The 24,372-nt window shown below is 37.4% G+C and overlaps 1 protein-coding gene across 1 annotated transcript; it reads left to right on the plus strand.

The window, feature by feature from the left end:
- Positions 1–27: 27 nt before the first annotated feature.
- Positions 28–21,694, plus strand: clvs2 (clavesin 2). Its single transcript, XM_057352745.1, has 5 exons — positions 28–420; positions 1,584–1,758; positions 14,418–14,528; positions 14,651–14,871; positions 16,740–21,694. The coding sequence occupies exons 1-5, from the start codon at positions 32–34 to the stop codon at positions 16,831–16,833; spliced, it is 990 nt and encodes a 329-aa protein (XP_057208728.1). The 5' UTR covers positions 28–31; the 3' UTR covers positions 16,834–21,694.
- Positions 21,695–24,372: the final 2,678 nt, after the last annotated feature.

Here is a 24,372-nt window from a genome sequence, read left to right on the forward strand (position 1 = left end):
GTATAGTTCGCCTTGGTCCAGAGCAAGGACAATGACTCATTTACAGGCAGGCCTGTCTCCAGAAACCCTGGAGAAAGCCAAGGTGGAGTTAAAGGAGAACCCCGACACTTTGCATCAGGACATACAGGAGGTGAGGGACATGATCATCACTCGTCCAGACATTGGCTTTCTCAGGACAGACGATGCTTTCATCCTGCGCTTTCTCAGAGCACGGAAATTTAACCATTTCGAGGCCTTCCGTCTCCTTGCCCAGTACTTTGAGTATCGCCAACAGAATTTAGATATGTTCAAGAACTTAAAAGCGACCGATCCGGGGATCAAACAGGCTCTGAAGGATGGATTTCCAGGGGTGCTGTCGAATTTGGATAGATACGGGAGGAAGATTCTGGTTCTGTTCGCAGCGAACTGGGATCAGAGCAGGTGAGGCGCTATTGGATTTTTGGCTAATGGTGCGCAATGACGCGCAGTCTTGGTGCTGTCTTCATCTGTCATTCCCTGTTCTCTGGAGCATGACGGTTACTCGTTATAGACCTTTATTTAACGTTAAACGTAGTACCGTACATTACATTGTCTGTACATTGTAAATACATGTACTTAACGTTAAACCCAATTTATTGTATGTGTGTGTGTCTTCGTCCATCTGTCTGTTAATAGAGAGATTTAACAACACGTCATGGGTTTGAGTCCCTATACTGATAAAAAATGTAGCTATAGCTTGAACGCACTTTGAATATAAAAGCCTGCTATACGCAGAAATGTAAAGATGCAGGTTTGTGTAGCATAGTTAAAGGCTGGTAACAAAAATTGTCCCCAGACTCCACGTGATGAGTGAACTATCACGAAGTCCCTCAAACGACTTTTATTCAGGTTATTTGGACACATAGCCTATGTTACCCTTAAAACGAATGTAATTGTATTACATCACAAAATGCAATGTATATGTTGTTTAAAATGCAACCATTTACAGTATTTCTGGTCAAATTTAGCTGAACAAGTTCATAGTTATTATAGTAAACTACACTAGTTACTTGGCTAAAGCACCGTGCGAAATTTACAACAATTGTTCACACATGCCAAAAACGGCTCATAAAAGTTAAGTTAGTTTGGAGAAAAAAACTCTTCTGTTATCTGTTTGGGTGGTGCAGTGACGTGCATTTTTAACATTGTTGCTTAAGTTTTAAAAGACCTTAGAGGGCGAACTGTACATTCGTAAATGTATGTTTTGCGAGAAGCACATCAATTCAACCTTCTTCATGCTTGTAATAGTTGAAGTTTAGGACACAATACTTGAGTCCATATCAAATGGTCCTTTGAATCCATGCCAGTCGCACCATCGCCTCGGATGGCAGGGCTCTTCGCCTGATTTGCTTGCTTTATTCAAGGATTGTGGGAAACGTTTCAGAGCTCTTTTTCCAAACTTTTGGTATTTGCCAAAGTTTGTCTTCAACTAGTGCTGAAGGTGTACCTACAAAATGTTAAACACAAATGATGTCCAGTGTTATGTGTATTAGTATTTCATAATTGTAGGATCCACAAGATGTTTAAAAAAACCTCCCTAAAGGCTTAATTGTGCTTATCTGCAGGTACACGTTTGTGGATATTCTGCGTGCCATCTTACTTTCTCTGGAGGCAATGATAGAGGACCCTGAGCTACAAGTAAATGGATTTGTCCTCATCATTGACTGGAGCAATTTCACCTTCAAGCAAGCTTCCAAGCTGACGCCAAGCATGCTGAGATTGGCAATTGAGGGCCTGCAGGTAACACAACATTTTTTAAATCGGTTAACTCTGAGAAATTGACAAGGTTTGCATTGCACTGCATTCTTCGAATTAGCATTTTGTCTCCGAAACAGTTTGTTGAGAATGTTATGATCATGCAATCTGAATTCTTAAATCCTTGAGAATTGCGTATTCAGCTGTGATGTCACAAAGCCTATATCTGACAAGTCTTTGAAATTGCAGAGGGAAATTCTCACACCTGCCTGCATAGAGCTGAACAGGTGCTTGCAGAAATCCCTCACCCATCAAACATTTGATATTCTCTTTGTGTGTTGCATGAACGGGAGCTGACCTCACGATGTAACGCAAGGGGACACGCTATGCATATGAATCAAGATTTAATATTATGCGTATACTTCACAGTTTACTCAACTGTAAGGTGATGTTTAGTGTTTTGCCTGGTCAGGAGGCATTGCATTTTATAAATGAGAAATGAAAGCGTTTCAATGTTGCTAGCAATTTCCAAGCAGATTTTATATAAATTCTTACTTGTGCAAGTTAGCATCTTTTTAAGCCATTCCTTTATAGCCTTGAGTCTTTCTATAGAGATGATGTACATTTTACTTATACACCGGATGCAACGCGACACGACACACGGCTTGTTCTAATTGTCGCATCGCGCCACGCCACATCCAGTGTGGACAAATTTTAAATTATAATGGGTTCTAATGCGTCCGGCGTATAGTGTAAGGACGTGAAAAACTACATATATTATATATATACTGTATATATATATTTAAAATCTTAAAGGGGTAAAATTCTGTAATCTAAATTTAACATTTATTCATCCTCATGTCGTTCAAAACCTGTATACGACTCTTCTGTGGAATACAAAAGAAGATATTTTGAGAAATGTCTCAGTGGTTTTGTGTCCATAAAATGGAAGTCAATGGGGGCCTGTGTTGTTGGGTTACCAACGTTCTTCAAAATATCATCTTTTTGCCATACAGGTTTGGAATGACATGAGAGTGGGTAAATGATGACAGAATTTTCATTTTTTGGTGTATTATCCCTTTAAAAAACCCTGTGTAGTAAGCAATTAACCGACTCTTCCACCATCACAACCTGTCCTTGTTTTTATACAACTGTTACTGTAACATCAATATGACACATAACTAAGCAACAATCAGGCATTGTGGCATAAAATGGCCACTGTCAATATAAAAAGAACAAATCTCCACGCAGACATTGTCCATTCTCAGAAGCACCTGTTTGAAAGCTCTCATCTAGACGTTGTTCTCTTGTGGAGAGTCTGAGTGATATGTGGGCAGTTGGGATACAGTCCTGTTGACTGAATATTAATGCGACCTCATGATGAGCCTATTCCACATTCCAGTGCCTCTTCAGACAGATTAGCCAGTGAATAATTGATCGCTACCATTAGCATCTTGCATCCACAATGTGCTGTTCACATCGAGTGGGACATTGCTTTTGTAGCCGCTTGAAAAGGAAACAACAGCGTGGATTGAGAGAAAAGAGCCGTGGCTAATTAGTTACAGTTCAAAAGAGTGCTTGACAGCTAGCTTGTCGACAAAAGTCACCATTTACATGTGTAAATATTTACACTAATGCAAATGGTGCGTTTTTTCAATCAATTCCTTCCAAAAGTTTCAAAAAGGAAATGCTTGACTTTTAAAAGTTTTCAAGATGCTTGGAGGTCAGCAGAAGAACGTCAGAAGGTGTGCCACCCTGTGGTTCTGTTTAGACACTGACAGAAAGCAGAACTTTGAATTTAGTCACTAAACATGACGTCAAGCCGGAGGGGAATTCGCGCAGCTCTGTGACCCAGAAGTGTTGGGTCGTGCGAGGCATAACATTATTCAGAAGATGAGGTCGCCCATATGGGCATCTGTCAGTCTTTATTGTCAACGTGATGAAGCATCAGAACCTCATTTGATGATGATTCAGTTCGTTCTTAGTAAGCTCTTTGGCATTTAGCTTATTTTCAGTCATGAGCATGCACAGGAGAACGCAAATAAAAAGTCCATAAAAGGTTTATTTGATTGCCTAAAATATATTGTTTGTATCATGTTTAAAATCCAACGTGACCTCCTCAGATTTGCAGACAACAAGCTTTTGTTGTTCTTTTTTGGTTTGTTCATGAGTGCATCGCAAGTTTAGAGTAAAGCCATAAAATGTATAACTGACTAGCAAATGGTGGCTTTAAAACAGCACTTGATGCATAGAAAATGGCTGTTCTTTGCTAAATCAGTAGAAGGCATCATACTCGCAAGTCAAAAAGAACTGAGAGAAGGTGGGCCTGGTTTTCCAGTGCTTTGTTGCTTCAGCCTCCGTTGTTTGCTTCTGTGCTTTGGACATGCCTTTTGTCTCTCTTAGTCTTGAGAAATAACCCACGCTTGGCAGCCAATCACATCGGGCCGATCTTCCCCATCCCACCCCATGTCGAGTTTCCCTGGCAACCTGTCCAACCGCCGTGCTATGCGCCCTCCAGATGGGCTGAGCTCACAGAGAGAAACACACTCGTGTCACTCAGCCGCGCTGACAGTATGTGTGTTCTATGTAGGGCGCTTAGAGCGCATCTTTCTTGAGACACCGGAAGTTCATTTTCTCTACATGCATAGCGCTGTTGCATTCCAATGAAAAGCTATGATGTCATTTTTATTGCACTGAATGGGTTTGGGTGAGATGAGATGGTGAGTTTTTAATAGAGACGGCTTTAGTTTCTTTATGTAGACAGTGATAATGTACAGTAAAAGAAAGTACAGAATCAAGGTCGATTTTAAATATAAACACAGCTAACATTTAAATCGCTCTCCCATAAATGGAAATTCTGTCATTATTTATTCACCTTCACGTCATTCCCTGTTTGCTGGTTTTCATTGTAAAGTCCTGTTGAATACAGTACATCTGCTAGCTATTACAGGTCACAGGAGGAGGTGAATGATGCTCGTAACAACAGATGGATTTAAGGCCCTTTCAGTGAAGCGCCAGTATTACTCCTTTGCCACGATCTTTCTATTTTATAGCTGAATTATACAACTAAAGTCTTAGTTTATTTTTATGGCCACAGACTGTTTCCAGTTTTACTTCCAGTCATTAGATTCAAAATCATTCTTCACATTATCACACAAACACGTCTATCTGTCTGTCTGTCTGTCTGTCTGACTGTCTGTCTGTCTGTCTGTCTGACTGTCTGTCTGTCTGTCTGTCTGACTGTCTGTCTGTCTGTCTGTCTGTCTGTCTGTCTGTCTGTCTGACTGTCTGTCTGTCTGTCTGTCTGTCTGTCTGTCTGTCTGTCTGTCTGTCTGTCTGTCTGTCTGTCTGTCTGTCTGTCTGTCTGTCTGACTGACTGTCTGTCTGTCTGTCTGTCTGTCTGTCTGTCTGTCTGACTGACTGACTGTCTGTCTGTCTGTCTGTCTGTCTGTCTGTCTGTCTGACTGACTGACTGACTGTCTGTCTGTCTGTCTGTCTGTCTATCTATCTATCTATCTATCTATCTTTACGTCTATCTATCTATCTATCTATCTATCTATCTATCTATCTATCTATCTATCTATCTATCTATCTATCTATCTATCTATCTATCTATCTATCTATCTATCTATCTATCTATCTATCTATCTATCTATCTATCTATCTATCTTATGGGTTTGTACAAACATCCATACAGATGTACATATCTATGTACGTATATATATATTTACACGTAGAGGATAATCCACGGCTAGCCTTGCATTAAAGGATTTTAATGCACAACGGCCTCTGCGAAGCGCATTAAAATCCTTTAATGCAAGGCTAGCCATGGATTATCCCGCTTATACCATGGTCCTTTGCCAAATTAAAGCTGTTATTGATGTTAACAGTGCAATTTTTGATCAGACAGGTGAAAATGACAGTTCTGTTTTGTCAGGTACACCGTGTCTACACCGGACGCGTGGGCGCGATGCGACACGGCAAAAGACTTTAGAAACGCAAAATTTTGTTCACACTGGATGCAGCGTGGTGCGATGGGGCAAACCCATTAAGAACAAGCAGGTTGTCATGTCGCGTCCGTTGTTAATTTCAAATGTTGATCAAACTGACTGGAACTACATGACACGGTTTTAATGCACACCTTCCAGCCAATCAGAATCGAGTATCCAAACAGACCATGGTATAAATGTTAATATACCATAAAAAAATTAAGTTTCTAAAAACAAACAATGAAACATTAATCAAATGTTTAAAGTAATGTCTTGAATTGTAAAACGTGAAGTATTCAAAAGAAATGAACATTTTGTGTGCTTAGGGCATTAGGTATGTGCAATATTTATGTAGCCAGTAAGCAGAAACAGTAAAGTGAGATCCAGGAGAGGGCAGAGCCCTTTTCAGAGAGAGGTCATGGATTATGGCGAGCCACCTGCACACAGGGTGACTTTACATCTCCCTTTGTCAATTGGTTTGACTGGCCCATCTGTACGTCGAGGTCCTCCGTGTCCCAGAGAGCAAAGACTTTCTACGCTTCCTGCTCAGTTGAGCCAACAGCATTCGACATATCTGGGCCTTTAGGAAAGCAGTCAGACTAATTGTTTTGCTTGGTGCAAGGTGGCACGGTTATGGTCGCGCTCTGTTTATCGCTCCGTAGCGGGGATGTTCTGATGTGCAGCAGAGCTGACAGCTAGCGAGTCGAGCTTCGTCTTTGTGTTATTGGGCATGCGTTGCTAAGCTCGGTGGGCTGGATCTGGCAGGTGTAGATAAAATATCTCCTGCAGAGCTTCAATTACAGATATGAACAACGGTATGTGTCAGCATGAAGCTTCGTATTACTAGTATACTGTATTGAGCATTGTTAACAGAATTCTAATGTGCAAAAGTCTTAGGCAAGTTTGATTGTTTTAAAGATATTTATTAATATATTTTGCATTAGTGTATAAGTAGAAAATAAATGGATCTCATTTGTTCAACCTCTTTCCTCTGTGGAACACACAAGAAGATATCTTGAGAAATCTCTCAGTGGTTTTGTGTCATAGAGGTTTGGTTTGAATGACATTCATTTGTTTTGCTTATAGTCAATATGTCTTATGGACAGCTGCTTTGTAACAATGAAAATTGTAAAAATCGCTATATAAATAAAGTTGAGTTGAGTTGAGTTGACATGAGGGTGGGTGAATTATGAAATAATGTTTATTTTTGGGTAAACTGTCCCTTTAAGTGTAAACATCAAGTAAGACACCAGACGGTATGACCTGCACAGAGATCTGATCTCATCTTCATCGAATCGGTCTGGGATTACACGAAACAAGTCTGAATCCAAAAATACTGGCAAATCTCCAAGATGCACCCCAAGTGGCAGTTTTTGGTCGAATGTGGATCATATTTTATGCTTGAAATCCAAAGTCTGGAAACGCAAGGTTATTTGTATGTCCGAGTCAAAAAACCAATGCACTTCACTTAGACGCTCTCAGAAAACAGGTTTCATATCTAGGCCTCCTTTCACAGTGTTTCCATGAAACAGGACAGCTCACTGACTCTGATGTGTATTATGTGGTAAGAGCAGTGTTGGGTAAGTTACTCTGAAAAAGTAATTAATTACTAGTTACTAATTACATATTCAATAGTGTAATTAGATTACTGTACAAATTACTCTCTCCAAAAAGTATTTAGTTACTTATTACTAATTACTTCCTATATCCTACATCAACCTTGATTAGTTAAGTGATTCAAGGATAGATATGAAACGGCTCTTTTAATTAATTCACTAAATAATATAAACTACATAAAGTACTCTTATTTACTGACCAAAGTATTACAAATGTGAGAATTATACATTAAAGCATTCATTTTAAAGTTAGACTTTGAATTTTGATGTTAATTCCACTATTGCACACACATGTATTACACAAAGTATTTAGTTTAATTACATCAAAAGTAACTGTAATTAAATTACAGAAAAAATAAGAGTAATCCCTTACTTTACTTTTTCAAGTGAAAAGTAATTAAATTACAGTAACTAATTACTTAGTAACTAGTTACACCCAACACTGGGTAAGAGAACCATAATAAAAAACTAGCCTGTCCTCAGGGTACATCTTTCAAAGACTCCAGTAAATAGATTTTTTTCAATTACCTTTCTGAAGTCCAGCATGACATCAGCAGCTCCTAGCAAAAGATGATGTTTCACGTCAAGCCACCGAAACAAACACGGCAGATAGAATCACGCTTACACAGAGTTCATCAGCCTACACAGAGACTAAAACAACCCCATAAAGCTCTGAGAAATGCAATATGCTTTGATAAACTGTCATTTGGCAGAGCTGTTTAAAGCCGGTAATTATTTAACATCGCAGATTGATGTTTCGAATGGTCCCTGATTTCACGACGAGGCACTTTTAAGAGCAATTATCTTGTGGCGCTGGATTTTTCTAGTCAGTCTGACCCGCTGCCACAGTTTCTGGTAGCTGCTTGATGGCGTTGTATTCAGACTAATAGGTTTTGCTACAAGCCGACTGTGAAGACTTTTTTCAATATTGCATATTTGCTTTAAAGAATCATTTTGGGTGCATCAGGAGCGTTTCCAAAAAAAACAAAAAACTTTTTTATAATGTTTACTTTGAAGAGCCTACTGACTGTATTCTTTTTAGAGATTAATTTCCGCACCACATCACAACCAGCCCAACACTGGCTAAACCAACACAATCTTATGGCGATTCTTAACTATTTTACAAGGTGGCTTTTTTCATTAAGGTTGAATACTAACACATTTTTAAGTTATGCTATTTTTACATATATTATGTAATTCAACACATATTATGTGTCACTCAGGAATTTGTAACTATTTTACAAGTTTGTTAATTGATGAACGATCTTATTAGTATGATTTATGATGTAAGGTTTAGAGGTGGGCTTAAAGGGGGGGGGCTTCATTATTGCTTTTTTGTGTTTTCTGAACTGATTATCTGATTTTCATGTCAGTGACGGTTAGGCAGAGGTGTAAAGAGTACCTGAAAACCATACTTAAGTAAAAGTACAGATACCTTGCAGTGAAAATTACTCCATTACAAGTTACAAGTCACCAATTTCAAAACGACTTCAGTAAAAGTCTTTGAGTATCTGATTTTAACAGTACTTGAGTATTTTACTCATACTGAATGTAGGCTCAAAGCAGCACTAGTCCTCAACACTTAAGAGACACGTCAGTGAAAAACTAGAAACAGTCGATTCGTGAGGAGAGCAATCGCATTTATTTTCTTAAATCATAATAAGACTGAACACCTCAAAATTGCAACAAATCATGGTCGACACCATAACCTACGTCATTACAAACACCCAAGTCTCATTTAAGCTCAAGTGCTCATAAGTAAACCAAACTCCTTCAAAAAGGTCTCTTCAATATAACGGATAAATAAAGTAATGTTAAGTAAAATCAAAAAGTCAAAGCCTTTTTGCACTGGACATGCTGGTTTGGGCCTCATGGCCAGCTGCAGTCATGTCCTCATTTCACATACACTGTTAGCCCTTACCTGCCATTTCTACAGTAATATACTGTATTGGCAACACTGTTGCCTGCTAGTTACTGTAGGTGTTTTACAGTAAACTACTGCAATGGCTGTTTGAAGATACATTATAAAGAATCTATTAACGCACTTAAGTCACACAGTCTTAGATGAACACGTGTAAATAACAGATGAACACAATAAATCTGTCAAGATTTCACCAGAGGAGAATTAAACACAAACATCAATAACATCTTCACATATTACAGACACCACTTTCACTTTATTTCTGTCATCTGTGTAAGATCTTATTGAGATTGAACTCGAGTTCATAGTGGTTCAATTATGTTTTAAGTCACCATTATGGCGATCAGTGTTTGCTTTGGTTGACCTCTTTGACTTTCTTGTAGCTTTAAAATGTACACTTATACAATAACACTGAAAGGGACTTTACAGGAACCGCAACTTTATGTTTGCTTAGTAACTGAAGATACATCTGAAAGAATCCAATCATTAAATAATAATAATATAGCATTTAAGATTTATTAAGATATGTTTGGTAAAGTGATTACATGTTGTAATGGAAAGATCTCTGTCAGAAAATCTTTCTTTGCAATTGAGACACAGTTAGACACTTGACATACAAACCTCATCAATGGTGACAAACAATCATGAATGAGTTTTGTACTATGTACCCAGCATGCATTGCAGCATGAAGCTGTTCAGTTGATTGTCACCATTGTTGAGATTCATATGTGAATTGTTCATTTCTCTGTGTCCGACTCATTCTATAGGTTAATATTTTGTCTATATAGTGTGAGAGCACTTTTGAAAATTGAAATACTATACATTCTTTTTACTGGTGTACATCACTTCATGGCAATAGTCCCACCATATGGTCAAATCTTGAGCAAACATGTTTAGAGCACATTTAGGAAGAGTTAGTTTTAAAAACAAGAGCTTTTGTAGATGTGTGACCTACAGTAACTAGCTGGCAACAGTGTTGCCAATATATTACTGTAGAAATAGCGGGTAAGGGCTAACCGTGTTTAAACCGCCAGCGATTGACATCTACCTGATACTGCACTCATATTCATATAAAGAAGTCATGTTGACAAGTTTTTGTAAGTTAGAGCAAAATCCACAAGATTGTAGTACCTTCATTACCCTGTGAATGGCAATATTAATTATAAGATAGGTGTCATGCAAAATGTAATGTGTAATTGCATTAGTCATTACAAATGTAGTGGAGTAAAGAGTACATATACTTGTTCAAAAATGTAGTTAAGTAGAGTAAAAGTTGCTAATATCTTTAATACTCAGTACAACTACAAAGTAGCCAAAAAGATACTTAAGTAAAGTAACTAAGTACATTTACTCCAATACTTTACACCACTGCGGTTAGGTATAGTGAGTGGAGTTTGCTCTTTTCTGATAATTGTATGTTTTTGTACGATTCACATCAAGCAAATTTATTTAGCCACTTCTAAAAATTCCCATAAGGTCAGGCCGGCTCAGCCAATGGCATGAGAGTTTGGGCGGTGCTACCCCTTTGTCCAATCAATGGCAGATGTCATTATGTCTTTGCTAGTGGCACACAAAATACACACATCACTTCTAAAACCTTGACATGCAAGTCTGTTATAGATCTATTTTATCTTCATGCTTTTTTGCTTGTCTTTGGCATCAAGTTTCTGTGCATGCAAAGTTATGGTGCACATAGAGCTTTTTTAAAGTCACATTTTATTAAAGTCCTCATAAAATGCTTCAACAGTAACAGTATTTGTATGATAATAGATTCAAACAGCATTATCCAAATGTGATAATGCACATTACTGTTTTCACTTTAAGATCTTTTGAAGTAAACAGAGTCAGGAATTGGTTAATACACTCCGGCAGAGGCAGCTGTAACCACTGTAAACATGAACAAATAACAAGATTAGATATTTCAATTCAATTCGTACACATTTCTACTCTCACAGGCTTGCTACCAAAATGTAGTACAGTAAGCTGCCTACGTAGGCATCAATTTAAGGCATGAAATTGTGAAGGAGCACTATTTGAATGATCAGTTCAATGTTAGGTCACTTACTGTCCTATTTGTTAGTCCATGAGACCTGTTCTGTAAATATATATACAGTATATATTACATAAAATAAAATAGTTATATTTCAAAATACATGCTTGATGTTTAACATACATCAGGATTATATATGTCATATGTTGAATATATCGAATATGTATTTGTTAGAAAATGGTGTTGGAGGCAGTTGCTGTCTCTGCTGATGTTGCACACATCAAGGTTTTAGAACCGAGGCCCAGTATAACGATGGAAGTTCATCTCTATTTCTGTAAAAATGTGATACTGCTCTTTTAGTGTTGCAGCTCTAGATCTTAAAGTAAAAAGACCATTTCCCCTTTGTCTCCGCCCACCGTCTCACTGCAAGGATAAAGATCAATCGAGCTTCAGCATCTCACTCTAGAGGTAGTGCAGGTATTCATATTTTATTCAAAGAGACCTTTATCTCTGTCATAGTAGTAGGGTCCCAGAGCTGCGATATCAACCCCCCTTGGGCGAGATCTGCCCAATCATCATGCATTCCCACCATCACCTGCCCTACACCAGATCCAGAGTCAGATCTGATACTCATTGTTGGCCTGCGCTCGTTAAAATTACAAACGACCTGCTTATAGCATCAGATAAAGGTAACATCTCACTCCTAGTCCTGCTTGACATTAGTGTTGCGTTCGATACTGTAGACCATAACATACTTTTAGATCGCTTACACAATTATACCGGTATTTCAGGGACAGGCACTACAATGGTTCAGATCTTACTTATCAGACAGATATCAATTTGTCCATTTAAATGGGGAATCGTCAAATCTAACGCAAGTAAATTATGGATTACCTCAGGGATCGGTTTTAGGACCCATGCTATTCTCCATATACATGCTGCCCCTTGGAAACATTATTAGAAAACATGGAATTAGCTTCCACTGTTATGCAGATGATACTCAGCTATCTCATCAAGACCAGATAATTCCTTCCAGCTATCCAAATTGGCAGAGTGCCTCAAAGATATAAAACATTGGATGACTAGTAATTTCCTTCTTTTACATTCTAATAAAACAGAAATATTACTTATCGGACCAAAGACACGTGAGCAGAATATTTCGGATTATAACCTGCACTGTTACTCCAACAAATACAGTTAAAGACCTAGGCGTTATATTAGACAGCAACCTGTAATTTGGAAATCACATCTCAAATGTCAAAAAACAGCCTTCTTCCACCTTAGAAATGTTGCCAAATTACGAAATATTCTATGTGTTGCTGACGCAGAGAAGCTTATTCATGCATTTGTGACCTCAAGACTTGACCACTGTAATGCACTACTTAGTGGTTGTCCTGCATCATCAATAAACAAACTACAGTTAGTTCAGAATGCAGCTGCCAGAGTTCTAACCAGGTCCAGAAAATACCATCACATATCCCCAATGTTATCATCCCTTCACTGGCTAGGCTACCATTAAGTATCGTATTGACTTTAAAGTTCTTTTAATCACTTATAAAGCCTTAAACGGTTTAGCCCCTACCTACTTAAACAGAGCTTCTACCACACTACAACCCATCACGCTCTCTAAGATCTCAAAACTCTGTACTTTTGATAACACCTAGAATAACTAAATCCACCAAAGGGGGTAGAGCTTTCTCATATGTAGCACCTAAACTCTGGAATAGCCTCCCCGATACTATTCGAGGGTCAGACACACTCTCTATTTAAATCTAGATTAAAGGCACATCTTTTCAGCCAAGCATTCACTTAATGCATAATATGCTAAATAAACCACCGGGAGACTGCATTTATTAGATATTATTTACTAGAATGATCTTGATTGTTCTATAAACACCATGCACTGTGCTGTGTTTTACCTTTTTTCAGTTTTTCTTATTTTCTCCTGTAAAGCTGCTTTGGAACAATGCACATTGTGAAAAGCGCTATATAAATAAAATTGAATTGAATTGAATGAAAGGAGAGTTTATTTCAGAACAAAACGTTGATATGTCATGCTGAGGTGGGAAAAACCACAAGTAAAAGTGTTGATCCTCCTACAAAATTTAAATGAATGGTACTTTAAATAACTTGATGATTAAGTATTTTACAGGGTAACTCATTACTTAAGACTTACTTAAGATTTTTCTGAGCTATGACTGTAAGACATCATACTGTAACACGGTATCATAATGAAGCTTCTCTGGATTTACAGTAAGCTTTATGAATATGGATTACTGTACAGAAAGATAAGCGAACAGCGCAAGGTATTTATAAAAATCAGCAGGTGATGTCAGGAGAAATGAGAATTACATTCGGTTTTTGGTGTAATCCTTTGCGGAATCATCAGAATCGATCGTGATCAGAATCTAAATGTGATTTTATCTTATGTTGTGAAACTATAATAATGACATTTATTTTTTAATCAACATGTTTTATACACGTGACATTATTTTATTATGAAATAGAGGAGACTGTGGAATTTAGTAACATGAGATGAGTTGTAAACCTTCACGTTATACAATTAGATATTACTTACAAGGGTGACATCATTATCTTACATCACCACCACCCTCAAGTTGTTTGTCTCCGTGTATACATATTAAGGATTTATAGAACAGACACCATTATTTGGTGCAATTGTTAGATCACATTAATGAATGTAAAATAACATAACGTGATCATCTAAATCAGCAAGGAATCTTCGTCTTGTATCAGCTGTTTTGAATAAATATGTAAATAAAACATTTTGTCATTTTGAATTGACACGAAATGGGTGGTGCTTGTATTAGGGGATGGTTTAGCAATTATGTTTTATTATTTAGTCAATTTAATTGCTTGAATAAATTCAATAATAAATCATAAAAATGCTACATAATACACAATATTAAAAATATACCTGTATTACATATCAAGCAATGTCATCCTGTACTGTTCACACTCTTACTATACACGCACTTTTTAAACTTGACACAATTTATTGAGGCTGATAATAAATATGTGATTATAAGTTTGAAGTGCAACAAACATGAAACTTTGTGTTACAAATGCCACCACCTCACTATTCATGCACATATGTTTTCATCTGCATCTGCTTTCTTGAAAAAAAAGAATACAGTATTTGATATTTCCTTCTCTACTGTTCACAGGACAGTTTTCCAGCCCGGTTCGGAGGAATCCATTTTGTTAACCAACCTTGGTACATCCACGCTCTTTATACAGTAATCCGGCCCTTCCTGAAGGACAAAACAAGAAAACGGGTGAGAAAGAGTTTATACTTCATGCATCTTTGATTAAATTAGATTTTTGTTTGAATGAATACACTTGGCCACATACTGTATATGTAAATGTGTACTGTAAATGTTATATTTTGTACTTTCAGATCTTCATGCATGGAAACAATCTGAACAGCTTACACCAGCTGATTCTGCCCGAGATTCTGCCATCTGAACTGGGTGGCATGCTGCCTCCTTACGACATGGGCACCTGGGCCAGGACGCTGCTCGACCACGCGTACGATGAGGAGACTGACTACTGCCCCGAGTCCTACACCCTGTCCGTCAAAGACCTGGAGAAAGATCTTTCCCCTAAATCCATGAAGAGGTTTGTATTTTTCTAACACTATGAGTTTGGTTCCAAAATGAGATAACTCTATTTTTAAAAATGTTCAAAAATCACGTTTTCTTATTGAGCATTCCAATTAATATCAATCTTACTGCAGTTGGTTTGTTTTGATTTAAGCCAGAATAACTAAAAAAATACAGCTGTAACACAATAAAAACATGATAACATAATAAAAAACATGATTTTTTTAAAGTTTAAAGACAGAGTTATCTCATTTTGGAACCAAACTCTTCATTGCCCGTTCGCAGTCTTCATTCCACCAGAATCATCAAGAGAATTGCTCTGGATAAGAAAAATGAGCTACTCTGCCAGGGCGTAAAGAAACCACGGTGCAGTGTTTGTTAGAAGAATCACATTTTGGGTACATATGTTTTCTCTTGGCTACAGCGCTAAGCAACCGACTCCCTAGCCTGGTGATTAAACATCAGATTAGGCGATTTTTTGTTGATACTAGTTTGATCGAGCAGCTTTGTCAAGTCGTGGAATTCTGGGTGCATTCATAGCTCCATCAGGACCTGTGTGCATGCAAGAACTGACTTGGCACTTTCAATAAAAGCGGTACAAAACAGCTCTTGAACTTAATTTTTTTTTTTTTTAATATATTCTAAGTATATATTTTGTATTAAATCAATTTATTAATTGATACAATACAATACAATACAATACAATACAATATATAATTAATAGGTATTTCAAAAATATATAGCATAAATACTACATGTTTTTACAGTTTTAAGTGCACAGGCACGTATATTTACACTATATATATTTAGTCTAATATTTCTTAAAATGTAATTGTTATGCAAATGAGAACGAGCCTAGAACTGTCTGATCTAACACCTCCTACATTCTTCAAAAAGGTACATTATTCAGAGCAATTAAAACCACACTTCTCCATTTGTCTGGTTAGGAAAGGTCACACAGACATAATTTTTTTCTGTTGAGTTTGTGTTTTGTTGGGGTTTTGCTGGAATAGCACGACCTCTTGGTGTGCAGTTTGCATTTTGAATGTCATTTCTGCTTGAAAGATTCTATATGAAAAACGTAACTAAATGAAAATGTTTCTAAAAAAGGCACTAAATTAATAAACCGAAAAGAAACAAACCAATATAAAGATGAATAAATAAATAATAAAATGACAGAAGCACACAAAATTGCTCAAATTAAAATCAACATTAAAACAAAAAATAGACAAATATCATCTCATTCAAAACTACAATAAAACTGAAAATCAAACTATAATGAATCTGGGGTGAATCGACGCCTCTATTGAGATTTAGTGTATATCATATAAAATAAGAAAACATAGTTTAGGCATACAGTATATATACGCATTTTGTATTATGTTTGAAGTTTCAGTGGTCCTATTGTCTGTAGTGAGCAAATATTTTCATGTTCTTTTATTCTTTCAATCTCCCACAATCTGATATTGTTTTATAAACAATTACGTGACATTAGGTTAAATGGATTATAACAAACTGCTGTTTTTGTTGAATTGCATGATTACATTCATAGTTTATACACAAATGTGTCTGTCAGAGCAAAGTGCCCTAGATCTGTGCGTGATGAATGATAACACCCTGTCCTCAAAGCTTCTTATGCCTCTGCGAGAGGGCTTCATCAAAAGTAGGCCAACACGTGTTAAGATGCCATATTCCGTCACACACACTTCCCTTTAAATCACTGTGACATGCACAACACTTACTGTGCAGTACATGCATGTTTCATTTCTAGATATTGAAGCCCAGATTTTCATCACAGTCTTCTGGTCCCCACACAGAAAGCACATTTTCGGTCTTCGAAATCTAGTTCTTGGGCTGGCGCTCATATTTTATTTATACCCGCAGGTCCCAGTCCGTGGTGGAGCCAGGTGTCCTAAAACGAGCAGAGAAAGTGAAGAGTGAGGAAGAGAACATGCAGCCCTTGCTTTCACTGGACTAAAGGCTCTTAATTCCCAGGAGGCGCTGGGAACGAGCGCACCCTGTTCCTGTAATGCGAGAAAACAAAATGTACAAAGAAAGGTAACGTTAAGGAGAGGAAAAGCAGAGAAACACACCAACAGCCTCCGGGAAGACTGCGGAGGGATGCCGTTTAAAGTGATATTTTTCAAGCAAAGAGCTAGAGGCAGACGTCCGTATGTAATTGTCAAGTGCCAATTCAATTCTGTAAATACACTAGACGTGATTAGACGTGAGATCGAGTGAGTAATTGTCCCACGAACCTGTAAAGACAGCTGTGAATATCCTGTATGTGCTTCTCGTGATTATTATGTAGAACATGGTACTGTGGGATGGGTAAATCATGCTTATCAAGATTCACAAGCTTTGGGGTTTCTGACATTTTTAATGCCCGAGCGTTGCTCAGGCGTATTAGGAAAGTGTAAAGCTGATAGTGTCCGAAAGGCGTATTTTGCTTCCATTAAAAATAAAAATACCATTGTTTGATCAGGTTCAGTGTTTCACAGCAACTACCCCTTTACAAATCATTGAAATCATTTTTCTATTGAGCATTATTTTACCACAAGTTAGCCTGTGTTATTGGTTTAGTGTTCTTATATCCCCGTGGGGTCGATTCACATAGGCAAAACATTTTTTACCGATGGTCTTGATGTTTTTCCTCTGATGTAGATGCGAGGAATATTGCTTTTTGGCCTAAACGTTTCTGCTTTGAGATGGTTTCAAGACATTTATAGTCATACCCAGGACCAAACCTTTGCTGTAAAAGTGTTGATGGCAAAGTAATGTCTAATCCAACGGCTTTCCATTTTAAAGTCTATTTTCAGGTCCTTTATGAAGTTTAAGGAATTGTTCACTTACAAGAAAATTCTGTCATTATCAACTCACCTTTTTCCATACAGTTCACAGTGAACCACGTCTGTAAGACTAAAAACAAAAACAAAAAAACACCATAGGCTACTAATAGTGTGTCACATTTCCAGTGTTCAGTCATACAGTTTTGTGAGGAACAGACTGAAGCATTTGTGGCCTCTATGAACTGTTCATAATATTTTCATGTCGGTTAAATGTAAAAAAGCAGCCGTTCCACACAGAAAGCATCTTTGTTTAAAGATGCAGCGCTCGGTGGTTTAAAAAATGAAAATGTTCATGCCGACTTGCTACTATAAACAAAAGCTCGCAATGCTTGCACCACCTTCGGGGTCTTCTGATTGGTTCACTGCTGTGGAACTGACATTGATAAGCTGCACTGCGCTTAAAAGTTGAAATTCTTTCAATTTGACACTTTGTTAAAAATGCAGCGCTCAGGCACGAGACAAGACGCGAGACGTGGTTGTAATGCTGTGTTCAAACCAAACACGAAGCATCGCGTTAAGGTCTTTGCACATACAGTCCGAAATTTTCGTATGCGTTTTTTCGTATTTGGCATTCGTTTGTATGGAGTCTCTGGGTTGTGTCAAAACGACTCTCAAAATGCTTGCTACGGATGCGAAAAACGCAGAAAATCGAACCCAGTCCAATTCTTTTTATGACGGACGAAAATATCGGAGGCAGTGTGTAAATGTGATTGACACAACGTGAGGTCGTATTTATTTTTTAACTTGCGGAAATTTCTGACGCAAATTTCTGACTCAATGTGCAATGGCTTTTACTCGCTCTTTATTACTTGCGGGAATAGTTCGTAATTTTCGCATGAGTGATGTGAAAAACAACACGCGACGGGGATGTCTTCACGCGTCCGGACCCATCAAACAGTAGGTTTCAATGAGTGCGTTTACATGGTCAAAATAAACGGATATCCATCAAAAATCAGTTTAAAACGAAACCTGTTTTCACGTGTTTACATGCATAGTAATAAACCGGCTATGCATAAAACCACGTTTATATGGAAGTTTGAGACTTGCTGGGTTTCTCGCGTGCAGTGACATCACCGTCGATAGTCTGTTTAGTAAATAAAAAAGCAGCGGGAAAACGGTCAGAAGCTGTATTTGTATATCTCTTCTCGTGTCCGCAGTACCTGCATATGCAACAATAGTTCTTCATTTTGATGTTTCTACATCAACTGCATGATTCGAGAGCGGACTTTTATACGTTATTTTACTATTACGTCCGTTTGGGACTTTTACTATTGCACTGTCAGACATGCGCACTTAAAAAAAAGAGAAAACCGGTAAAGGCGTTTGCATGCAGCGCGAAATCTGAGTAATGGGCAAAAAACTACCTCTGCCGAGCAGTGGCGCCCCCAGGATTTTTTTTATGGGGTGGCACAAAGGGGCCAGTACAAATCTTAGGGTGGCACATTTAAAAAAATTTATTATGCCTGAATCTAATGGTTATTGCCATTAATACTACTGGGATCATATAAAGTTATTACTAGTCTTACGATTTAATTTCTAATTTAATTTACTAATATTTTCAGTGTTTGATCGATACATGCTAATTCGCTAACTGTTCTACATATATTTGACTATAAAAAAATATGATAGTAATAGATGTCAAAAACTGCAAATCCAACAATTTAAAGATCAGCTGATGGAGTAATGTATTAACCAAACATGTATAGTAGTGATCGATCAAAATGCGAGTATGAGCAGCAGAAAAATTCAAATCCAATGCCTTAGCAACTAGCTTAATCTCAGTTAGCCAACCCGTATTAGAGTTTGATACAATAAGTTTTATCATACAATAAACCACGTTTTACTTACTAGTTTGTGAGTTTCGTCTCCAACCCTCTACCCCTTTCATGCGTGCTGACTGAACAGGAGCAAACATGATGTCAAGTACGTGGTACTGCGGCTGCCGTGCGCATATTAGTCGTGGTTTCGCAGGTTAAACGAGAGAGGAGGGGTTGAGATCGTATTCTGCATAACACATTATACAAGTTATTTTTTTTACATAGTGCTTCGATAATGTACATTTTAATTAATAAATATTAATACTATTATTCTAATATACAAATATATATATATTTAAAAAATCTCATTCTGGTTGGGGGGGCCAATGGGGTGCCAGTGACTTTTTTGGGGGGCCCATGGCCCCCCCTGGTCCCCCCTTGGGGGCGCCACTGCTGCCAAGCGAGTTTTGCTTACGCCGTTTATGAGCTTTCCCCGATAAAAGAAACCCGTTTTACGCGTTTACATGACCTTACTTGTTATCAGATTATTAAGGATAACCAGAGTAAGACTGTGCATGTAAACGCACTCAATGAGGTCTCGATTTTCTTTTTGTGCAAGTTGAAAAATGTCATGTGTGAGTCGCATCTAAAACAGTTTGGAAAGCCATTAGGGTGAATAGATAATGGCAGAATCGTTTACATGAAACGTTCCTTTAAAGTATTAATTCCCTTAGTATTAAAAATAACACGTCATACAAACAGGTTTACACAAAGCCAAATGCAAACAAGCTGTTGTATCATGCTCTTGCATGCTTCCATAGTATCTTGGTCAGCGTATGGGTTAGATTGTGTCAAAATAATTTACTCAAAATTACTCTGTTTCATGGAACGTTGTTGTGTTATTTGTCTCTTTGCCAGTATGTTTTTACAGTGGTTTAGTTTCAAGCCCACCATTTGATTTTAGGGATTTTTTGTGTGTAAGAAACAAGGACAATCTGTATTTTCACCCATACTATTATTGTTACATGAAGAAAACACATTATGGAGGTATACAGTAAGAGAATATAAATATTCAGCATTTAGTAATAATTACGTGACTTAATCTGGCCAAATGAGACTTTCCGGACAGATGTACATCACAAGCAACTTTATTCTCACTAAAGATTTGTTTAGAGCCTCTATTGTGTAAATCTCTTTGAGGACAAATGAAGTTAGGAGTGGTTATGATTTGTGTGGTTATGTCACTATTTTGTATTATATAAAAAGTTTAAAATCTATGGGCTCAGCTTCTATATAGTGGCAGAGTTTTCGTCATGTTTTATTTGTATTTATTACGTTTTTTTATATTTGCTATGTCTGTACCCTTCATGTGTCTCTTCAGAATCTCAGTATCTCCATTTCCAATGTAGATTATGATTACTCAGAAGCGAAACCTGTTGCTAAACAAGGAAAACAAATCATTACTTTTCCCTAAACAAATCATTATTGTTCCTTGATTCAAATTTGGCTTTTTAAAATCTGAATGTATTCCCCCAGAGAGTAATGTTTTACTGCTTTGGGTTAGAAGAATGCCAATTATGTAAAGCCATTATTACATTTCCAGTCTCATTGTATGACGATCAGACGTAGTAACCAAAAAAGCATTCTGTAAATGGTTACCCTCAGATAACGGTGTAAATTGATCTGTTTCAGTGTATATTTAATAGATCTGTCTTATTGCCATGACCAGTATTTTAATACACCTCTTTATTTGTATTCCTGTGTATGTTTTTGGCCATGCTGCATTATAAACAGCCTTTTTTGTATTTTAAGCAATCGGAATGTGACTCGTATCGTCTCCATTTTTCTAGCCTTGCTTTCTTTGGGTATGTATTGCCGTCACAACCAAAGCAACCCCAGGTTATGGAAACCAACAATTATCCCCTGCTTTTCTACAGACTCCTTGGTACAGGAATAGTTCCGTATGATTACATTAGTAATAGTACTATACATAGTATTAACACGTTTTTTGATTGTCGGCTTATCTTATCCATATCACTTTGATTGTATAATAGGGTGTTAGTGCTGAGAAGCCCATGCAGTATAGAGATATTATACAGAACACTACATGTGGTTTAAAGGAACATGTCGAACGGAAGTAAATATGTGTATATGTCCTTTCAAAATGCTGAAATAAATCATGTAACTGAAACTAAACTGCGAAAGGAAAAAAGCAGCCAATAAACATTGATATTCATAGTTTAAACCTTATTGTTCCGTGTACATTATTTAACTAGTTTTTGTCTATTTTTGTTATATCGTCTATGTGCTTCTGAAACTTTGGATGTCCAAATTCAATGATTTTCATGATACAGAAAAAACGCTGTACTTTTTAAAAGATTAAATACTGTGTGGTCAAAGTTGACAAGCACTTTTTAATATGTTTTATTAGTTAGATACTTGCAAAACCCAGTGACAAACATAAAGAGTAATATTGACATATGGCAAAAATTACGAGCAGTTTGTTAAAACTGTAACATTTCTAAAAAAATGAATAGCACTTAAAGGGATACGTTGAACACAAAAGACAACATTTCTGTAGTTTTGTGTGCATATAATGAAAGTCAATGGGGGACAATGTTTGGTTACCAACATTCTTCGAAATATCTTCTGCAGATAAACGCCGTACAGGTTTGCAATGACATGAGGGCGAATAAATGATAAAATAATTTTCATTTTACGGTGAACTATCCCTTTGACAAGCTCAATGATTTGAGGAATAATTTATGTGCATTGCACAAATGATGCGGCACAAGTTTTGTGCCCTAATATAAATGACCAACCCTATGTATGAACAATAATAAAATACCACCGGTAAGTATCACAGCTAATAAATACATACACAAATAAAATACAATATAAAATACAATACCCACAAGTTTAGCGAATAAGATTTCAAATATGGTCATTGAACAGTTAAAAAAAACTCAATCCTGTTTTGTTTAAGGGACATTTTGTTTGCTGAGTGCGCACAAAGCCGATGCCAAAATCTTCCTCCTTTCCTGGTCTCATTCTGTGCCGCCCACTCGAGCCGTCTGCTGAGTTTGCTCTGGACACACCCTGAACCCTTGTGTACAAACGCAGCACAAACCACTGGCCTCTTGCATTATTTAGCGCAGGAGTCATCATAACAGCTCACGCCACCGGCTGTAAAGTGTGCCATCAGTCTGCTGCTCTCAGCACATGTAATAAACTCTAACTGTGGTAGGCGGTCTAATTAAAACACATTTGTCATATTTAAGACAATGTCATATGTCGACAGGACCATTATGGACCATTAATGTCACTTGTAGCATCCACTGCCTCTTTATTTCCTTATACTTGTGGCCTCCTTCCTCAATAAGACTGTGTTCTGCAGACCTATTTTATCTTAAGGGCTTTTAATGTCCACCGAGTCCATGGGATGCCAGCGCTAATACGAGATTCACAATCACGCTGTCTATTCAAGACAGCAGTTTCCGTATTGTAGTTTGCCCTTGTCTAAGCTGGGTTATTTTAAATGGAGACGATCCACCGATCCTGCCCCGAGGAACCTTCGCTGACGCGGAGAAGGGAGGACTACTTGCTTTGATAGTGCAGCAGGATGATGTTGGAATTCAACCAGATGTTGAATCAATGTGACTGACTGAAAATTATATTTTCCAGTACGACTTATATCGTCATTGCTTAACAGAGAGCGTGACCAGAATGACAAACGTTTGCGCGACATACCATCTAAAAATTCATATCAGCAAAACCTATTGGAAGTGTCCACAAGCTTATTTCATTTTTATTTCTATTTTGTCTGTGACCTCATCAGAACAGACCTGTGACCCATTTTACGTTGCCGCTCATCAGTTAAGATATATGAAGTCGCGCTTTCTGTTTTATTCATACAGCATTAGCGCTGTACAGAACACTATGAAGTCCTCTGTCTGACCCAGATATCTTCTGCTCATTTGACGTGACCCGCTTGGGCTGCTCAGCATCACATTGCTTAAACAGACTGGGGACTAGAATCCAGAACCTTGGCTTAGATCATGCATTTTATTTATAGCAAGGCAACCATAAAGAAATTGGCTTAAAATAGTGGACTCCTTTTATGTTGCACTCAACAGATGTGGGTACGAACAGGGGATGCCCGAGGGAATTACAGCAGCAAAGTCAGATTTTATTCACCAGCTTCCATGTTCGGTTCTTTAATTAGTGGATTAGATTCAATTAAAAGTATGAATGGCCCTGGTAAAACCGGCAAAATGACATAATCTCATAAGAGAGCAGATAATGTGCATTATTGATGCTGAAGAGGCTAGTTTTGGAGTAGTACGTTTATACTTATTTAGTGTGAAGTTGGATTGAAAGGAACAGTTCACCCAAACATGAAAATTCTGTCTTTATTTACTCACCCTCAAGTTGTTCTAAATCTGTTTAAATTTCTACATTTCTTTGTTCCGATGAACACAAAAGAAGATATTTTGAAGAATAAAGGAAAGCAAACAGTTAGGGGCACTTTTGACTTCGTTGTCATTTTTCCTACTCTGGTAGTCAATGATGGCCAAGAACTGTTTAGTTACAAACATTCTTCCAAATATCTTTCTCTGCGTTCATCGAAACAAATACATTTATACAGATTTGTAACAACTCGAGGGAACGATGAATTTCTAATTCCGTGTAAACTGTCCCTTTAAGATAAAAAGGTTTTGAAATCAATGCACAGGTCATATTTTGATATATAGACGGAATACTAGGTTTTACCTCAGTTAAAAGATGCAGTGTTGTTTGATATTTATTTGCTTAATGTTTTGCACATATGATGAGCTAAAGATAATGCAATGTCAAATCGATCAGTTATGTAGACAAAGAATGCCTAATTTTCTCAGAATTTGGGCTCAA

Source organism: Triplophysa rosa, linkage group LG15 (genome assembly GCF_024868665.1).
Source record: "Triplophysa rosa linkage group LG15, Trosa_1v2, whole genome shotgun sequence".
Classification (NCBI taxonomy): domain Eukaryota; kingdom Metazoa; phylum Chordata; class Actinopteri; order Cypriniformes; family Nemacheilidae; genus Triplophysa; species Triplophysa rosa.

What these genes read in the sequence shown, in the direction of transcription:
- clvs2 (XM_057352745.1), top strand. Translation starts at nt 32, where the DNA reads ATGACTCATTTACAGGCAGGCCTGTCTCCAGAAACCCTGGAGAAAGCC. An exon ending in TGGCAATTGAGGGCCTGCAG is followed by an intron (nt 1,759 to 14,417) that starts GTAACACAACAT and finishes TACTGTTCACAG; the next exon opens with GACAGTTTTCCAGCCCGGTT. An exon ending in AGGACAAAACAAGAAAACGG is followed by an intron (nt 14,529 to 14,650) that starts GTGAGAAAGAGT and finishes TTGTACTTTCAG; the next exon opens with ATCTTCATGCATGGAAACAA.